This window comes from Podarcis erhardii (assembly GCF_964252035.2).
Source record: "Podarcis erhardii genome assembly, chromosome: 5".
Classification (NCBI taxonomy): domain Eukaryota; kingdom Metazoa; phylum Chordata; class Lepidosauria; order Squamata; family Lacertidae; genus Podarcis; species Podarcis erhardii.
The window spans coordinates 73,624,510-73,644,282 of NC_138509.1; the positions used below are offsets into that span (position 1 = coordinate 73,624,510).

At 44.0% G+C, this 19,773-nt stretch overlaps 1 protein-coding gene across 1 annotated transcript in view; it reads right to left on the minus strand.

Moving 5' to 3' along the window:
• Positions 1 to 17,772, minus strand: part of GK5 (glycerol kinase 5) — a 35,351-nt gene extending 17,579 nt beyond the window's left edge. Inside the window, exons 1-3 of the mRNA XM_081861553.1 lie at positions 17,245 to 17,772; positions 2,959 to 3,052; positions 1,070 to 1,145 (exon numbers count right to left, since the gene is read on the minus strand). Coding sequence (XP_081717679.1) covers positions 1,070 to 1,145; positions 2,959 to 3,052; positions 17,245 to 17,757 — 683 coding nt within the window. The 5' untranslated portion in view covers positions 17,758 to 17,772. The remainder of the gene's footprint in view (positions 1 to 1,069; positions 1,146 to 2,958; positions 3,053 to 17,244) is intronic.
• Between the last annotated feature and the right edge of the window lie 2,001 nt (positions 17,773 to 19,773).

Sequence of the window (19,773 nt, forward strand, 5' to 3'; positions counted from 1 at the left end):
AACACAAAACACGTAATAAAATACCTAATAAAAACAGGAACAAAAAAGCACAAACAAACCCCTCTCCCCCCATAAATCTCTTGCATGCATAGAGAATAAGAAGTTTAAGCTACTTATTTGATCACAGAGAATCAGATGCTTTATTTGCTCTAAAGAAATTTAACCTCTTTTCAAAACCATCCAAGTCAGCTTAATTTTTAAAGTCTCTGAAGCAATGCACACTATGTTCCTGGAACATAATCAGACTTCTGCAAGATTTACTCACTTTACAGTTTAAAAGACTGAATACACCTATTGCTATACCCCTTCTGACAGTTATAACCCACACATAAAGTTGGACTGAGCAGTGTTACCATACTCAAACTGTATGGGTAGTAAGCAGAAGTTGGGCACACAGAACAGAAGTCCCTGCCCTTTTTTCCTCCTTATTTTTGTATTCCAAGCAAAAAAGCCTATCTGGTGAAAACATCTTGAGGGCGGTTGATGTCACATTTTAAGAGCAATGAGGAAGCGGTACTGTACTTTGCCCCCATCAGTTCCCATCAGGCAGAAGTTCTACAGAGCCCAGCAAATGAGAGACTGTGTAGAATACAGCAAAGATGTCCTAATAGTCACCTTTAGGTTGGCTGAGGTGCTTTCTCTCAACCACAACATTCCAAGGCTACCTGCTCTTGTTTTTTTTTTGAGGGGGAGGAACCTACAATTTGCCACCTTCTGTATCTGCATATTAAGTGGCAAATTAGACAGCATATTTAGAAACAGTTCATGTCTTTAAGAGATTGACTGACAGAATAATGTCAGACCATCACTGTAGGTGATGGTCAACCTTTTAAAACTGCCTTTTGAAATAAATGTCATCCGAAAATGAAAGGGCGGGTAAGGACTCCTTGCTTCTCAACCCTGCAGGAACATTTGATGCAAAGACAGATAGACACATACATACACACACTTAGCGGCAGCTACTTCCACTTCACAGCATAACTACAGCCACATCTAAAAACAAACACATTTGCAAGCTTGTCTTTGAGGGTTACAAACATCTATTATAACCAGCATGCTCTCTACATACTTGTTCCACGTAATGAAAGTTCCTCGCTGTGTTGAGAGTCCAAGGGCAGAAATTTGATTCATTTTCACTCCAGCAGCTAAAAGAGAAATTTGAACACTGAGCAGTGAACTTTATGAAACAACTGCTGTAACGTAGCCTTAGTATCAGAAGCTATTCACCCATACTCATTCATAAAGAATTTCATTCCACTTTATTCAGCAACTTAACAAAAGCCAGCTGTTCATTCAGCTGAACAATATGGCCACTGAAACAGTCTTGGACATGTGATTCAAAGAACATGCAGAGTGTTGGGGAGAGTCATGTGCAAAACTTCAAAAAATAAATAAAAATGCTTGCTTCTTTGGCAGTAGGAAGAGATACTGTGCACACACAGCTTTGAATTTTAGTAGCATGGACCTGTAGCAGAATGTCCTAACAAAGTTATATGAGCATTAGAGAACACAGATATTTATATTTGTAAGTAGGGGATCAGGAAGGCTGTGCAAAACCATAGCTTCCAGCAAAGCAGAATAAGATTTCATCGCATTAAATCTTCTTCAGCCTTGAGCAGTAAAAGTTGCTTAGTTTTGGCAAGTCTCAAGGGAGAGCGTGTTCCTTTACTAAAAACGATGAATATGTCTCCCTTTGAACTCAATTTATAGGGCTCAGACAACTTCCCCATGTGGCTGGTGACCACCACCTCACCACCCACACATTCAGAATACATGCAAAGAGGCTCTACACATGCACCAATGTAGATGTGCAGATATACTTCCCATGAGGGGGGACTCTGATTGGGCCAGGATCCTCCCCTTACTTGGAAGTCCCTCTTCATGTGGTCCTAAAATGGAGATGATGAGTTGTGCAATCACCAAGTGGTGGGAGTCAATTAGGGCCTTATTGGCAGTGGCGCCCTCTATATGGAATGTCCTCCCATCAGATATCAAGGAGACAAAGAACTACACAACTTTTAGAATACATCTGTATCGGTAGTTTTTAATGCTTGACATTTTATTATGTTTTTATATGCACTGGAAGCTGTCCCCATACATTAATAGTAGTAGTAGTAGTAGTAGTAGTAATTTCTAGTAGTTCCTCCAGGTGGTGATCCCAGAATTTTTGTTGAGATACTCTAATATGTGGTCCAAATTAACTGGCATGCATCACAAGGTAACAATGTGGGGTATAAAGATAAAGGTAAAGGGACCCCTGACCATTAGGTCTAGTCATGGCCGACTCTGGGGTTGCGGCACTCATCTCGCTTTACTGGCCGAGGGAGCCGGCGTACAGCTTCCAGGTCATGTGGCCAGCATGACTAAGCTGCTTCTGGCGAACCAGAGCAGCACACAGAAACGCCGTTTACCTTCCCGCTGGAGCGGTACCTATTTATCTACTTGCACTTTGACATGCTTTCAAACTGCTAGGTTGGCAGGAGCAGGGACCGAGCAACGGGAGCTCACCCCGTCACGGGGATTCAAACCGCCGACCTTCTGATGGGCAAGCCCTAGGCTCTGTGGTTTAACCCACAGCGCCACCCGTGTCCCTCATGTGGGGTATACAAGCACATTAAATGGGTTTCAATGTTATATCCCATCTTAATGTTAATATAGGATGAGTGTTCTTTCGGTAAACCTGGTCATGAGCCATTTTGGGTTTTAAAAGGTTAAACCCTGTACTTTGGGTCTGGAATGCAGACAAAGCACAAGCATCAGCAGACTTCCAAGTAAATACTGTTGTGGCCCAATTCTGGACCCATGGCAACTTCCAGGCCATTGACAGAGTCACATATGACACCCTGCAATAGTCTAAGCAGGAGGTTACCAGAGTGAGGGTACTTGTAGCCAAGCTATCTCCATCCACATAAGGTCACAGGTTTTGGAAGAGCAGCTAATGGTGAGTTTCATGGTTACCTTGAACTGCCTCTTTAACCACACCAACAAATTGTGTCCACAGTCTTTCAGGATCCAGTTCAACCCAACCTGGCCGAGGCTGAACAACTTCCACCTATTAACAAAAAACATACTGGTAATTACCAAGCAATCAGACCCAAAGCCACGAATGTTAGTGGTCTTGAGGAACTTACACTATGGGAAAGGCCATATAGGTGCAGGGGTACATTGAGATAATCTGGCCCCAAACCATTTATGGCCTAAAAAGTTAATAGCACTTTGAATTAGGCTCCAAAATGTATTGATTGCCATTGAAAATGGCACAAAAGTGATACAACACATTTAGACCTTCTGGAGCTCATTAGTATCCTGATTGCTGTATTTGCACTAGCTGGTGTTTCCGAGTTGTCTTCAGAGACAACAACACAGAAAGCACAGTGTTGTAGTTTGCTTTGGAGGTAACCAGACCATGAATGACCAAGCCAAGGCCATGCCAATCTGGACAGGGCTGCAGCTACCCTACCAGCCTGAGGTGGTAGAATGAATTCTGGGCCACTGCAGCTATCAGTGCCTTGGTAGACAGCAATGGATTCAAGAGCACTCCCAAGCACCATACCTAGTCCTTGTGTAACCCCACCTAAGACCAGTGTAATAATAATAATAATAATTTAATAATTTATTATTTCTACCCAGCCACTCTGGGCGGCTTTCAACAGAACATTAAAAACAGAATAAAACATCAAACATTAAAAACTTCCCTATACAGGGCTGCCTTCAGATGTCTTCTAAAAGTCAGATAGTTGTTTATTTCCTTGACATCTGATGGGCGCCACTACCGAGAAGGCCCTCTGCCTGAGAAGTAACTTGGCTTCTCGCAGTGAGGGAACCACCAGAAGGCTCTCAGCGCTGGACCTCAGCGTCCGGGCTGAACGATGGGAGGTGGAGACGCTCCTTTAAGTATACTGAGTTTACCTCTTCTGTCCTCATTGATAGATCTCCCACAGCACAGGGCTTGTTTTATCTGCAATAAGTTTCAGCTTGTTTTCCTTCATCCATCCTAAAACTGTATCCAGGCACCTGTTCATGAGTTCTATAGTATCACTGGAATTTGTAGGTGGAAAAGAAGGATGGAACAGTGTCTCATCAGTATGCTGATTGGCGGTGCAGCCCAAATATTCAGCTAGACTTCTCTCAGCAGTTTCATGTAGACTGTTGGAAGAGCATTGAGAATAAGATGGAACTCCGAGGCACCCCACTAGCCAGAGACTGTGGGGTGGAACTGAGCTCTCCTAGCACTACTTTTTGTGAATGGCTCTCCAAGAAGGAGCAGAATTCAAAGCCCAGTTGAGACAGAAGGATAATGTGATCACAATACTAACAAAAGCCACTGGGAGGTCCAGCAAGACCAAGAAATTCCGACAATAAAGGCTGCCTGTGTGCTTCTTTTACATAATTTGCATCATTTAAAAATACTCATAGAATCATAGAGTTGGAAGAGACCACAAGGGCCATCGAGTCCAAACCCCTGCCAAGCAGGAAACACCATCAGAGCACTCCTGACATATGGTTGTCAAGCCTCTGCTTAAAGACCTCCAAAGAAGGAGACTCCACCACACTCCTTGGCAGCAAATTCCACTGTCGAACAGCTCTTACTGTCAGGAAGTTCTTCCTAATGTTTAGGTGGAATCTTCTTTCTTGTAGTTTGGATCCATTGCTCCGTGTCCGCTTCTCTGGAGCAGCAGAAAACAACCTTTCTCCCTCCTCTATGTGACATCCTTTTATATATTTGAACATGGCTATCATATCACCCCTTAACCTCCTCTTCTCCAGGCTAAACATGCCCAGCTCCCTTAGCCGTTCTTCATAAGGCATCGTTTCCAGGCCTTTGACCATTTTGGTTGCCCTCCTCTGGACCCGTTCCAGTTTGTCAGTGTCCTTCTTGAACTGTGGTGCCCAGAACTGGACACAGTACTCCAGGTGAGGTCTGAACAGAGCAGAATACAGTGGCACTATTACTTCCCTTGATCTAGATGCAATACTCCTATTGATGCAGCCCAGAATTGCATTGGCTTTTTTAGCTGCCGCGTCACACTGTTGGCTCATGTCAAGTTTGTGGTCAACCAAGACTCCTAGATCCTTTTCACATGTACTGCTCTCAAGCCAGGTGTCACCCATCTTGTATTTGTGCCTCTCATTTTTTTTGCCCAAGTGCAATACTTTACATTTCTCCCTATTAAAATTCATCTTGTTTGTTTTGGCCCAGTTCTCTAATCTGTCAAGGTCATTTTGAAGTGTGATCCTGTCCTCTGGGGTGTTAGCCACCCCTCCCAGTTTGGTGTCATCTGCAAATTTGATCAGGATGCCCTTGAGTCCATCATCCAAGTCGTTGATAAAGATGTTGAATAAGACCGGGCCCAAGACAGAACCCTGTGGCACCCCACTAGTCACTCTTCTCCAGGATGAAGAGGAACCATTGATGAGCACCCTTTGGGTTCGGTCAGTCAGCCAGTTACAAATCCATTGAGTGGTAGCATAGTCAAGACCGCATTTTACCAGCTTCTTTACAAGAATATCATGGGGCACCTTGTCAAATGCCTTGCTGAAATCAAGGTAGGCTACATCCACTGCGTTCCCTTCATCTACCAGGCTTGTAATTCTGTCAAAAAACGAGAACAGGTTAGTCTGACATGACTTATTTTTCAGAAATCCATGCTGACTATTGGTGATCACAGCATTCCTTTCTAGGTGCTCACAGACTGTTTGCTTAATGATCTGCTCCAGAATCTTCCCTGGTATTCATGTCAGACTGACTGGGCGGTAATTATTTGGGTCCTCTCTTTTCCCCTTTTTGAAAATAGGGACAACATTTGCCCTCCTCCAGTCTGCCGGGACTTCGCCTGTTCTCCAGGAATTCTCAAAGATGACTGCCAGTGGTTCTGAGATCACATCTGCCAGTTCTTTTAATACTCTTGGATGCAGTTCATCTGGCCCTGGAGACTTGAATACATCTAAACTAGCCAAGTATTCTTGTACTATCTCCTTAGTTATTCTGGGCCGTGTTTCCTCTGCTGAATCATTTGCTCCAAATTCTTCAGGTCGGGCATTGTTTTCTTTATTGGAGAAGACTGAGGCAAAGAAGGCATTGAGGAGTTCAGCCCTTTCTGTGTCCCCTGTTTGCATTTCACCATCTTCTCCTCTGAGTGACCCCACTGTTTCTTTGTTCTTCCTTTTGCTACGAACATACCCATAAAAGCCTTTTTTGTTGCTTTTAACCTCTCTAGCAAGCCTGAGTTCATTCTGTGCTTTAGCTTTTCTGACTTTGTGTCTACACGTGCTGGCTATTTGTTTGAATTCCTCTTTGGTGGTTTCTCCCCTTTTCCATTTTTTGTACACATCCTTTTTTAATCTTAACTCAGTTAAAAGTTCTTTAGATAGCCACCCTGGCTTATTTAGGCACCTTCCATGTTTCCGTCTCATTGGTATTGCCTGAAGTTGTGCTTTTACTATCTCCCTCTTAACAAACTCCCAGCCATCATGAACTCCCTTTCCTTTTAATATTACTGTCCATGGGATCTCACCCAGCACTTCCCTAAGTTTTATGAAGTCGGCTTTCTTAAAGTCAAGAAATTGAGTCCTAGTATGCTTGGCTGCTGCTTTCCGCTGTATAGTAAACTTCAGAAGAGCATGATCACTCGCGCCTAATGATCCTTCCACTTCTACCCCACTAACCAGGTCATCAACATTGGTTAGGACCAGATCTAAAATGGCTGTTCCTCTTGTTGCTTCTCCCACTTTCTGGACAACGAAGTTGTCTGCAAGGCCAGTGAGGAATCTGTTTGACCTTATGCTCTTGGCTGAGTTTGACATCCAGCAAATATCCGGGTAATTGAAGTCCCCCATTACTACTATCTCCCTTCCTTTTGCATGCTTGGCCATCTGTTCCAGGAAGGCATCATCTATGTCCTCCGTTTGGCTTGGGGATCTATAGTAAACTCCCACAATGAGGTCCCTGTTATTCTTCTCTCCCTTAATTTTGACCCAAATGCTCTCACTTTGGCTTTGAGGTTCTAAATCTTGGATCTCTTCACAGGCATACACATCCCTGACATATAACGCCACTCCTCCTCCTTTCTTGTCTGGTCTGTTTCTCTGAAATAGATTGTAACACTCCATTATTACGTTCCAGTCGTGGGACTTATCCCACCAGGTTTCAGTGATGCCTATTATGTCATATTTAGTTTGCTGTACCAAGAGCTCAAGCTCATCTTGTTTATTACCCATGCTTTGCGCATTAGTGTACAGACATTGAAGTCCATTAATCATTCCCCCGTGTCTCTTATTTAAGGATTTTTTCCTCCCACCACTAGGTCTGCGTGCTGTTTGCTCCATTTGGTCTATGACATTTGGATGATCATCTTCATCAATTGATAGACTCCTACCTTCAGGAGCACTGTCTTCCTCCCCCACATTAGTCAGTTTAAAGCCCTCCTGATGAGGTTTCTGAGATTTTTGGCAAAAACATTCCTCCCAACCGTTATGAGGTGCAGCCCATCTCTTGCCAGAAGTCCATCTTCAAGAAACTGCAGTCCGTGATCTAAGAATCCAAACCGTTCCTGTTTACACCATTTGCGAAGCCAGCTGTTCACTTCCACTATTTTTCCCTCTCTCCCTGGGCCACGTCGTTCAACTGGGAGGACAGATGAGATGACAATTTGTGCATTTAATTGCTTCAATTTCCTGCCCAGAGCCTCATAGTCTCTTTTGATCTTCTGGAGGCTATTGCTTGCAGTGTCATTGGTTCCCACATGAACCAAGAGGAAGGGGTATTTGTCAGTGGGTTTTATGATTCCTTGCAGTCGTTCAGTTACATCTTGGATCTTAGCCCCGGGGAGACAGCACACTTCCCGAGACATCTTGTCAGGCCCACAGATCACTGCTTCTGTTCCTCTCAGTAGGGCATCCCCTATCACCACTACACGCTTCCTCTTAGGTTTGGTCGGGGTTCTTCCGTGAGCTGTCCATTCCAAGGTCGCCTGCACATTCCCTGAGGACTGACTTTGCTGCTCGTCTTCATATACCTGATCGACTGTAACGAGGGAGAGATCCTCAAATGGAGTCTGCTCTTCGTCTTCCATGCTAGGGGAGAGGACCTCAAAGCGATTGTGTATTTCTAAACAATCAGAGCAAACCCTGGGCCTCCTACTTCTTTGAGTCACGTTTCTCCATATATCTGGCTCCTGTGTTGGTGAACTAGCCTCCTTCTCAGGGGAGTCCCCTGTCTCCTCCTTGGTGGAGACAGTGTGCTCTGTTGCTTCCATGAAGAGCTCCAGCTCTCTAATTCTTTGGAGCGTAGCCACACGTTCCTCCAGTTGCTGGACTTTGTCTTTTAAGAGGGCAATCAACATGCAATTGCTGCAGGTAAAGCTGCCTGCAACCTTTGGCAAGATGGCAAACATTGTGCAGGAACCGCAGGCGACTGCAGCTGTTCCCTCACTCTCCATCTTGAGAACGTGTCGTTGGGGGTGGCTACAGCGGTCCTCCATCATAAGAAGCGTGCAGACAGGACAAATAACTCCCCCCCCCAAAAAAACCCTAGGTCTCCCCCAACAAACGTTTGAGACTAGATCCCCTCAAACTAAAGATGGATCAAACTGTGTGCGCCGGTAGGCACGCACCGCTGCCCTGCAAGCTCTGATAAGCTCCTTCCACAGCTAATCACCTACCTCAACAGAAACCCTGCCCCCTCTGACCTTTGCACAGGGAGAGCAGCTAATCAGCCACAAGAAACACACACAGGAGAAAACCCTTTTTGCTCCTTCTTCAGCTGCTGCCCTGCAAGCTCTGATAAGCTCCTCCCACAGCTAATCACCTACTCAAAGCAGTGTTACAAGAAGATAATTGTAGCGATTGGGAATCAATGTGGAATAGGTACATACATAAGATGTGGGGTTTTGCAGTCCATGTACTGGGCAGTTTTCACACAAACTTTATGTTCACACTCCACAATGAAAAAAATAAGTTATGCAATTCTTATACATGCAGATTATTGGTTAACTTCTACATGGAGTGAATCTTGATTATTTTAATTATGCTTACCCCAACTTTCCTACCCTCAATGCAACTTACCGTATTTTTCGCTCTATAAGATGCACCAGACCATAAAATGCACCTAGTTTTTGGAGGAGGAAAACAAGGGGGGGGGGGATTCTGAATCCCAGAAGCCAGAACAGCAAGATAGATGCAGCAATTTCTCTTGCTGTTCTGGCTTCTGGGATAGCTGCTCAGCCTGCATTCGCTCCATAAGACGCACACACATTTCCCCTTACTTTTTAGGAGGGGAAAAGTGTGTCTTATAGAGCGAAAAATACGGTATATGTCAGTAAAATACAAATGACTGTATTTTAGCGTTGTATTTAAATTGTATTTGTTTTAAAGTTGTAATCATTTAACTTGTTTTTATTATTGCTTGTAAGCCGCTCTGAGCCCGGCCTTGGCTGGGGAGGGCGGGGTATAAATAAAAATTATTATTATTATTATTATTATTATTATTATTATTATTATTTCTGTAGGGAATGAAGATCCAACGTACATCCTTTTTGCATATCAATGGGTGATGCAAAGAAATCTGGATCAGGCTCAATTCCCTCAAATTTACAATGCTTCATTATCTTGGCTCAGAACAGAGTATAAAGCACCAAAGTGTTAGAAAGCTTTATTAAGATGTTTGGACAAAACAAATTCCTTCCAGTAGCACCTTAAAGACCAACTAAGTCAGTTCTTGGTATGAGCTTTCGTGTGCATGCACACTTCTTCAGATACCAAGATAAGATGTTTGGATAAGCTTTTGACTAGGCAGGAGAGAATCAAGTCATAATTGCAGCAATGTCAAGGAAATGTTGATGAACATTGATGAACTGCCCATAGATGAAGGGCAGTTCACAACATAAAAATACAGCATAAAAACTCCTGTTAAATCTACAGGCATTTTCTCTATCTGAATTCCATAACTTCATATCAAATTAAATACAAAGAATATATGAAAGTGCCAGCAAATTGACAATCATTACAAACAACAAAAAGTCAGACTGTCCTATTAATTATTATGAAAACTTTTATACCATATTAGACCACTGCTATATATTAAATTAGTTCCAGTGTAGCTTTATCTGCTGTAACAGTTTATGAGATCCAGCTTTTGCTAAAGCCTTGAAAAATTCCAGAAAAGATTAAAGTTACAGTAGTGTATCTAATGGTAGTGTATCTAATGGCATCCTTTGTGCTGACAGAGGGCTCTTGAATCCTGTGGAGTTTTCTGTCAATAGGACAGGGAGAGAGGCAATTTTTGCCAGTTCCCCCTCTGCGCTGTAGGTCCTTATGCCCCTGCCCCAAATCTGCTCCAGAGTGTTGGGGGAACCTTTGGAATTGCCTGGGAGGTGAAGGGTGGTGACAGGAGGATGCAACTTGTACAATGGTGGTTACACTGCCAGAGGGTCAACAATGGCCAAACTCAATAAGCAATGCAAGATTATGCTCACTTCTTGCTACATAAGAAGCTGCCTTATACAGAGTCAGAACATTGGTCAGTATTGTCAGCAAAACAGTCTCCAGGGTTGTAGACAAAGGGCTTTTCCAGTCCTGCCTGGAGACTGAACCTGAACCTCTTGCACACAAAGCATTTTAAAGATATAGCTTTGCCCTACTGTAGCTTCCCTTACTGAATTCAATAATGTGACAACTGTTAGTATTCCAGCTGAGCAGTCATTGTCTAGTTGGTGAAAAAACTAAGGATCAGAAATAGAAAATTTACGGATTTCCCAGTGCTCTTGGCTATAGGAATAAAAAGGACTTGTTTCATACAATTATTGTAAGGATGAATGAGATAACGAATGAACTCAGTCCATTTGTCCCATCATTAATAGACATAATTCAATCCACAAATCTGCAATTGCCCTCCAGGAGCATCTGGGTCCGCCAGTGGATAGGTAACCTAATCCAAATGGCATGGAGATGCTGTTAAAGAAAGATAGAACGTTTTTTATGTATGCGACAACAGCAGCAAGAATACTCATCGCAAAGTACTGGAAGACACAAGATTTGCCCACCTTGGAAGAATGGCAGATGCAAGTAATAGACTATATGGAATTGGCAGAAATGACTGGCAGAATCCGAGACCTGGGAGAAGAAGCAGTGGAAGAGGACTGGAAGAAGTTTAAGACTTATCTGCAGAAATACTGCAAGGTTTATGAATGCTAAAATGATGTTGGATATAAAAATAATATGGCATTAGTGATACAGTGTTAAAAAGTATGCAAAAACGTAATAGAAAAAGGGTGAAAGATTAAAGTTATATTATGTCAAAAGTAAACAATATGTTAAAGGTGTTTAAACATAAGGAGGAAAGATCGGAGACATAATAGAAGGGATTTTAATAATTAGAAATGAGTTTCGAAAGAGGGTAAGGATTTGCTGTATCTGATTGGTCAAAGAGGAACACAAAAAAGGGAGGCGTGAGGAAGTCAAGAAAGAAAGTTTTGTAAACACGAATTTAAAAATTGGAGTTTTTACTTTTAATTTGTTTTTTGTATTTTGATGTATGTTTGTGATTGGTTTTGTTGTTTTGAATTTCTTCTGTTTTTCTGTAAAAATAAATAAATATATTTTTTTAAAAAAACAAATGGCATGGAGATGCAAACTATCTTGTTACATGCCATTCCAATCTCGGAGCTGTGTGAGATTTCAGGGGTTCCAGGCATCTTTATCCAGGCATTTCCTTTTGGGAAATGAGGCACAGCGGAGACTGTAGTGTCTCTATGATATTTATTTACACATATCTACAACCTGAGCCTACAACAAAGGCGTTCACAGCATTAACACCGCAGGAGGCTTCTCCCATAGTCACAGAAGCCTTGAACTTAAGCAGACCACAACCACTGCTCTCAACCACTGATCTCTGACTCTCTCCAGCCTGCTGCTTACGATATCTGTTGCATAACTCCTAATTGCAACTCTGCAATTAAACTCTTCTGCAATTAAACTTTAACCTAATTAAACTCTGATATAAACACTGGCATTGTCTTTCAAACTAACTCTCAGTTGAAGTAAGGAGCCCACTCATTTGCAAATAAGATTTGCCCTGGATTTTTCAGTGTCCTAATCAATCCTTACCCCCCGCCCGGGCTATCAGCTCATGCAGGAGGCTAGTGCTGACTTAAGTAGCTGTGGACACATCCAGTGGCTTAATTAGCTCTTCACATATGTTAATTCCAGAGGGTTAGAGCACAGCTCTAGTACACAGCTCCAATACACACATGGGAGTAGCACAACTCTAGCACTCTAAGCCATAATTAAATTCTCCCCCACCTTTCCCCGAAGCATTAATTAAATTCTAACTATAGCTTGATCTGGAATTTAGGGAGTCTTGCACCACCAACTTATAACAATGTGAACTAACACTTCCATCTAGGAGATGTTGATATCCAGCTGTTGAAAGCTATACAACTGTGCCAGCTTGATTATTCATACACTAGGCAGCCCTGTTCAGGGAAGTTTTTAACATTTAACGCTGTATTGTTTTTAATACTTGATTGGGAGCCGCCCAGAGTGGCTGGGGAAACTCAGCCAGATGGGCGGGGTATAAATAAATTATTATTATTATTATTATTATTATTATTATTATTGGCATTTCCACACAATCCCAGGAGTTAAGAAAGTGAGCCCACGTGAAGCCACTCAATGGCAAACCCTTAAAGACCAATATAGATTTTTTTTAAAAAAAAATTGTATATACTAAGGTTTTACCTTTAAAAGTCTGAATTCCCTTGTTTCGAGAATTAAATTCTGGCAAGCAATAGTCATGTTTGACTAAGTTTTGCTTAGAGTAGATCCACTGAAATTAATGGGCCTAACTTAGGAATTAAAGAACCTTTTAATGAGGGTGAAAGAAGAGAGCGCAAAATATGGTCTGAAGCTCAACATGACGATCATGGCCACTGGGCCCATCACCTCCTGGCAAATAGAAGGGGAAGAAATGGAGGCAGTGAGAGATTTTACTTTCTTGGGCTCCATGATCACTGCAGATGGTGACAGCAGTCACGAAATTAAAAGACTCCTGCTCCTTGGGAGAAAGGCGATGGCAAACCTAGGCAGCATCTTAAAAAGCAGAGACATCACCTTGCCAACAAAGGTCCGTATAGTTAAAGCCATGGTTTTCCCAGTAGTGATGTATGGAAGTGAGAGCTGGACCATAAAGAAGGCTGATCGCCGAAGAATTGATGCTTTTGAATTATGGTGCTGGAGGAAACTCTTGAGAGTCCCATGGACTGCAAGAAGATCAAACCTATCCATTCTTAAGGAAATCAGCCCTGAGTGCTCACTGGAAGGGCAGATCGTGAAGCTGAGGCTCCAATACTTTGGCCATCTCATGAGAAGAGAAGACTCCCTGGAAAAGACCCTGATGTTGGAAAAGATGGAGGGCACAAGGAGAAGGGGACAACAGAAGACGAGATGGTTGGACAGTGTTCTCGAAGCTACCAGCATGAGTTTGACCAAACTGCGGGAGGCAGTGGAAGACAGGAGTGCCTGGTGTGCTCTGGTCCAGTACAAGTTGGTTGCATTTGGCTTTCAACATTCTACCTGATATTATTAGCTGTTCTCAGCCGGTCTGTGGGGCAAGACACCAGCAGAACTGTGTGGATTAGTGTCATAACCAGCCATTGTGTACCAGTTGAATTTCTTGTTTGCTCTGTACATTCCTTACTTCTATATAGGTCAGAAACATTTCCCCCAGATGCAATCAAAAGCAGAACTCCCTAACTTTGTACTTGGCAGTGGTGTATGACACCTTAATCTCACTTGTGACCAAACTTAATTTGAGCTACAGCTTTCTGACTAGAAACCTGTTTCCATACATTATTATTGAGGCCGGTTTGCTTACAAACCCAACTAAACTAACCTGTTCAGGTTGATACAGAGAGCAGTTTTACTTGCGCTGTATTGTCTCTGTGGGCCAGCTGTCCTAAAGACATAGTGTGGTATTTACTCAGAGTATACCCTTTGAAATGAATGAACATGACTAAGTTGTTGTTGTTGTTTAGTCGTGTCCGACTCTTCGTGACCCCATGGACGAGAGCACGCCAGGCACTTCCAGTGAGTGCTCAGGGCTGATTTCCTTCAGAATGGATAGGTTTGATCTTCTTGCAGTCCATGGGACTCTCAAGGGTCTCCTCCAGCTGCATAATTCAAAAGCATCAATTCTTCAGCGATCAGCCTTCTTTCTGGTCCAGCTCTCACTTCCATACATCACTACTAGGAAAACCATAGCTTTAACTATACGGACCTTTGTCGCAAGGTGATGTCTCTGCATTATCACCTTTGAGGTATAGTCACCTTAACAAAGCTATTTCTCTTCTTTGCTGGAGAGGGTGTGAAGAGGTTATAACCACTATACATATGTAGCAGGCAAGTGACTAATTACAGCCATTTTGGAAGAATGTTGTTGATTAACATTCTGATTACAAATAAAATTAGTACTGTTAACCAGCTCTAAAAGTGAAAATGACAACCAAAGAATTAGTTACTTTTCTTTTAGCAGCAGCTTGACAACTTCTTGTCCAAAATTGGGAATCTTTGGAACATTCACAAATGTCACAATGGAAACAAAAGATTAGGACTTTGGAATTACGTTTTCCCATAGGAATCTGTGTTCTGGGGTGAGTAGGAGAAATGTGTGAAGGGGTGGTGGTGTTATGTTCTCATATTCCTTTCAAAAAAACAATAAATAGCATATATTTTGAAAAGAAAAAGAATCAACAGAGTCACATTCCCCTTGTCCCTCCCCCATTAAAAGAACAGGTAAGGGGTGCCATAACTGCTTCTTAAGCTGAACTAAAATGTAGCTGGACAGCCTGCTTCTTTTAAGCACACCTGCTTGAGAAGTTTACTAAGAAGATATTTGCAACTGGACAGTAGTTATCACAAAACTCTGGGCCCAAGTGGGGCTTCTTGAGAAGGGTCTTACCATAATTGCTTTCTTCATGCAGGTGGCACCACACCATCCCACAAAGAACCATTAACCCCCTGGACCCACCCAGATAGCCTCCAGTTGAGGGCACCTGTGTTAAGCCAAACTCCTTCAAGTGTGTTGTTGCAGGCATGTATAGAATTGCTACCTAATTTTCTAGCACAGCACTTTGTCTTCTTGTCATAGACACACATGGCTGCAATCCTAAGCAACAATGAATTCAGCAATAATTACTGTATTTCTGAGTAAACATGAACAGGACAACACTATTTAAAGGTATTTTGAATAAACGGAGACATAGGTAATCCTTCATAGGTAAAAGTAAAGGTAAAGGTACCCCTTCCCGTATGGGCCAGTCGTGACCGACTCTAGGGTTGCGCGCTCATCTCACTCTATAGGCCAGGAGCCGGCACCACCCAAAGACACTTCCAGGTCACGTGGCCAGTGTGACGAAGCTGCACTGGCGAGCCAGCACCAGTGCCCCACACGGAAACGCCGTTTACCTTCCCGCTATAAAGCAGTACCTATTTATCTACTTGCACTTAGGGGTGCTTTCGAACTGCTAGGTGGGCAGGAGCTGGGACCGAACGATGGGAGCTCACCCTGCCGCAGGGATTCGAACCGCCGACCTTACGATCAGCAAGTCCTAGGCACTGAGGTTTTACCCACAGCGCCACCCGCGTCCCAGTCCTTCATAGAGGTAAACAAATGCACTCAGTTAATTACCGCAGTTTCTTCCTTCTGTCATTAAGCACTGAAGTTTAATCATGATAACATGTGTTGCAATTAAACTAGTTTGCGAATAATACAAGGCTGAAGCCCAAACTACACCACAAGTTATGTGAAGTATATAGTTTAAAGGGCATGCTAACAATTGTCTCTATTTAATAAAAAGCAGCTCGGAGAAAGTTGTATCTGAGTTGGGTCACGCTGCAGAGAAACTTTCTTCCTTGTGCCACTTTCCTATCAAAAGTCCCCTCCCACAATTGATGTTTGCCCTTAAATATCAGCATCAAGTGATAAATTTCAGCAGGGAAACCCTCTCCCCATTAACCCAGCTTGACTACCCACAGCTGCTTTTGCTAAAAGAGAAGGGGTAACTGAAAGCACACATTTAATGCAACATGCAGTTTGACCCAATCAGATCACTCAAAGTGTTATTATCCTAGCACTATGCTATAGTTCCTTGAACTGATAAATATAAACTAGGACCATGCTGACAGAAGGTAAACATGCATTGCAACATGTCAGCTTACTGGTACTTGGAAACAGTTGCATCATCAAGCACCAAGGTGCATGTACAGACAAAATGTGCACAGCCTGTTCTATAACCAATTAATCTGCAATAGGAATCTCTGAGCTTTGTCGCTTAGTCCTCTGAAACATCCCAAACTTTCCAAACCCAAGTCTGCTTCTGCCTTTCAAATTCAGCTTGTGTGATTTATTTTACAGACATGGGGGGAGGGGGGGCGTGAACTAACAGCAAAGAACAATAATCCTTATACTGCGGATTGCGCAAACCAGTTCATTAAAACACACTAACAAATGTTTTTTTCCAAGGAAGAGCTTCCTGCTCTTCAACACATTGGCTCAGCAACACAGTGCTACGCTTCATTAGGTTCTTTGTAGTAAACAATTATTTTTTTTTTGCGCAAGTCCTACAGTAAGCTCCAATACCCACAGGGTCTCCCCCATTCTTCCCTTCCCGTTGATCTAGGAATCAAGAAGGTTGCTATGTTACCAGCATTTAACATCTCTGTACATGATGCTCTCATGTGCCTATGCGCAGTGGAAGGCTGGCGCATTCATACTACACAGCCATCAGAGCCTGCAACAAAATGTTGTGGTACATGAGCCAGTTTGACTAATGAGTGACTGGTGGAAGCATCAGGGAACTAACAGAACAGGAGCCAAGCTTTGTTTTGTCTTTGAGATGGAGGGGAGAAGAGAGAAAAGAAAGGAACAGGAAGGAGAAACACACAAAGGATAGCTCAGCTGATAGAGCAGGAGACTCATCCTTCATGCAAAAGGATTCCTGCATTGCGGGGGGGCTAGACCAGATGGCCCCCAGTGGTCCCTTCCAGCTCTAGGATTCTGTGACCCTGGGTACAATCCTAGGCATCTTACTCCCAGGTAAGTGGTTAAAGAGGCTGCACTCTTACGTCTGTGTTTGTCCACAGGAGCAAAGTAGGGCTTATTTCTAGGTAGACACGCGTTAAAATCGAGCTATACCTTCTGACGCGGCTTGTATCCCCCCTCCCGCCCTTCCTCCCCACCACAGCTCCCACCTGCATAGCTTTGGCTCCCTTGAGCACCGCTGCCTTGTCGTAAACATGGCACCGTATCACCGTGCTGCCCACGTCCACACCCAAGATATACTTCTCCGCGGTTGCAGGCGAGGCCATGGCGGCGGCGGCGGCGGCGTCCTGCTCTTCCGAGTCTCGCTGCCGTCGCCCCTCAAGAACCGGGCGCCCGAGCTCCGCAAAGGGCACCCAGGCGCTTTTAAAAGCTCCCCGGGAGGAGGAAGGAGAGGGACGCAGCCGCCGCGCCGACGGCGGGCGAGAGAGCAACGCCTCTCCATGCAGGGCGGGACTCCGGGAGGAGAAAGCGGCCAAGGTGGAGGCGGCAGCGGCGGCCGGCTTTGAATGCCAGCAGTGATTGCGAAGGAGAGGAAGGCGGGTAGGTGTAGGAGGAGGCGGCGTGGCGAAAGCGAAGCGGAGCGCCGCCTTCTGGTGCGGCGGAGGGCGCGAAGGCGCCTTTGCAGAGGAGGCCCGGCCTGTTTTGAAACGCCAGGCCCCCATACACCAAGGGGTTGAAGAGCCAAGGGTTGCAGTTTTCCCCCCACTTTTTCATGGTTTCCAGGGCAAGCAGTTAAATCACAGAGGGTCAGGTGCCAACTTGGATAAGATATTGGGGGGCAGGTATAATAATAATAATAATTTATTATTTGTACCCTGCTCATCTGGCTGGGTTTTCCCAGCCACACTTCCAGCAAAGATTAAGAATACATTAAAATGTCACACATTAAAAACTTCCCTGAACAGGGAAGCCCCACCCCACATAATCACAAAATGTGGCACACTATATGAAGGGCAATGCCTAACAACTTTGGAGGGGGGCTCCCCTAGGAGTTGGCTCCTATGCAGTGGCGTAGCGTGGGTTATCAGCACCCGGGGCAAGGCAAGTAATTTGCGCCCCCTAACCCGTGGATTTGCGCCCCCTAACCCGTGGATTTGCGCCCCCTAACCCGTGGATTTCCCTAACCCCCAGATGTTGCGCCCGGTGCAGCCGGCCCCCCCTGCACCCCCCACGCTACGCCACTGCTCCTATGTCCAGCGTCTTGGTCTGGCAGTGGCCACCCAATTGCTTCTGGGAAACCCATGAGCGGGACCTGAGGAGGAGCACATTCTCCCCTCCTACTGCCTCCGGCTTTGCATGACAAGTATGTAGTCATTTGCAGCCTTGCCCTCCCTGAATTTGCCTCATCCTCTCTCAGAGCCCTCCAAGTTGATGGCCATCACTGACCTCCTTATGCAAGTGGGTACCATGCGCTGCGTGAAGCTGTTCTTGTTTTTATTCTGTCCTCAATCTTCCAATCTTCATTAGATGTCCAGGAGTGTTATGAGAGGGGGAGAAAAAAACTTCACTCTAACCCCTTCCTCCATGCCATACAAAATTTTAATCATGCCACCCCTCCACTCACCTTTTCTCTGAACTTGCAGTACAGTTTCCAGTGTAAAGCCGGAAAACAGCGGGGCCCTTTGCAAACAAAACTGATATCCGAAAATTGTAGAATGTGCTAGACTGTAGTGATCAGGTGGGATTGCTATGAGGAATTATAACAAATATAGAGTAAGCCATCTGTGTCAGCAATGAAAGCATTACGTTGACTGGGTTTAAACTATTTTGATATGAATCTTGATCAATCCACACCTCTGCATCCCTGTTCCATTTCTCATTCTTGACCAGTCCCGTACACTGCCAGTTGCTTCGCCAGGCAGGCATCCTGGGTCATCAAAGACAGTGGGCAGCTTCTTTGAAGTAGCCTTTCTGATATGTTAATCCCAGGATGTTAATCTTAGGGCCAGGAAACAGATCTCACATGAAGGTGATAAAACACTGCTGTCCCCCTGGCCATCATTATCATGTATATTGCTTGTTTATAATCTCAGGGGTTGCCAAATGCTCTCCTTTGTAGTTCTGTTCTTTGCTTACCCCATGCTTAATTAGTTTGTAGTTTAACTTTGTTCCCACGTGGGGTTTGTTTAAATGCTCAGAAGAAATCTGATTGGTTCTTATGAACACTCTGTAAAAAGTTCTTTTGTGAATAAAACGACCTGGGCCGAGGGGCTGGGGGGGAGACAGAGAGACACGATTATACGCACCCTTCCCAGAGTCTTGCTGGTTCAAGCCTGTGTGTGTATTCTTATTAATCAATCCTTCCTTTACCTGTGAACGCCTCACTAGACAGTTGAGAACATTCCTGCTTTGCTTTGTTGGACTGAATGATCCTTGGGGTCCCCGCCAACTCTACAATTCTATGATTCTTTCAGTTGCAAAACAATACACTAAAACAGTTTCTGAACACAGTGACAAATTAGTGTATCATGAAAGACAGAAGGAACTCAATTGCCTATTGCAGATAAATGAAACTTTGTTACAAACATACTGCCTTCCAAACACATTCAGTTTTTTCTCTTAGGCAAACTCAAAGTTGAGATATTGTGTACTCTGGATTCCCTCTGAAGCAATCAACATCATAGTCAAAATGTGTTTGGCAGTTCAAAGTTTTATTATCTGCAATAGGGTGTTGTTAC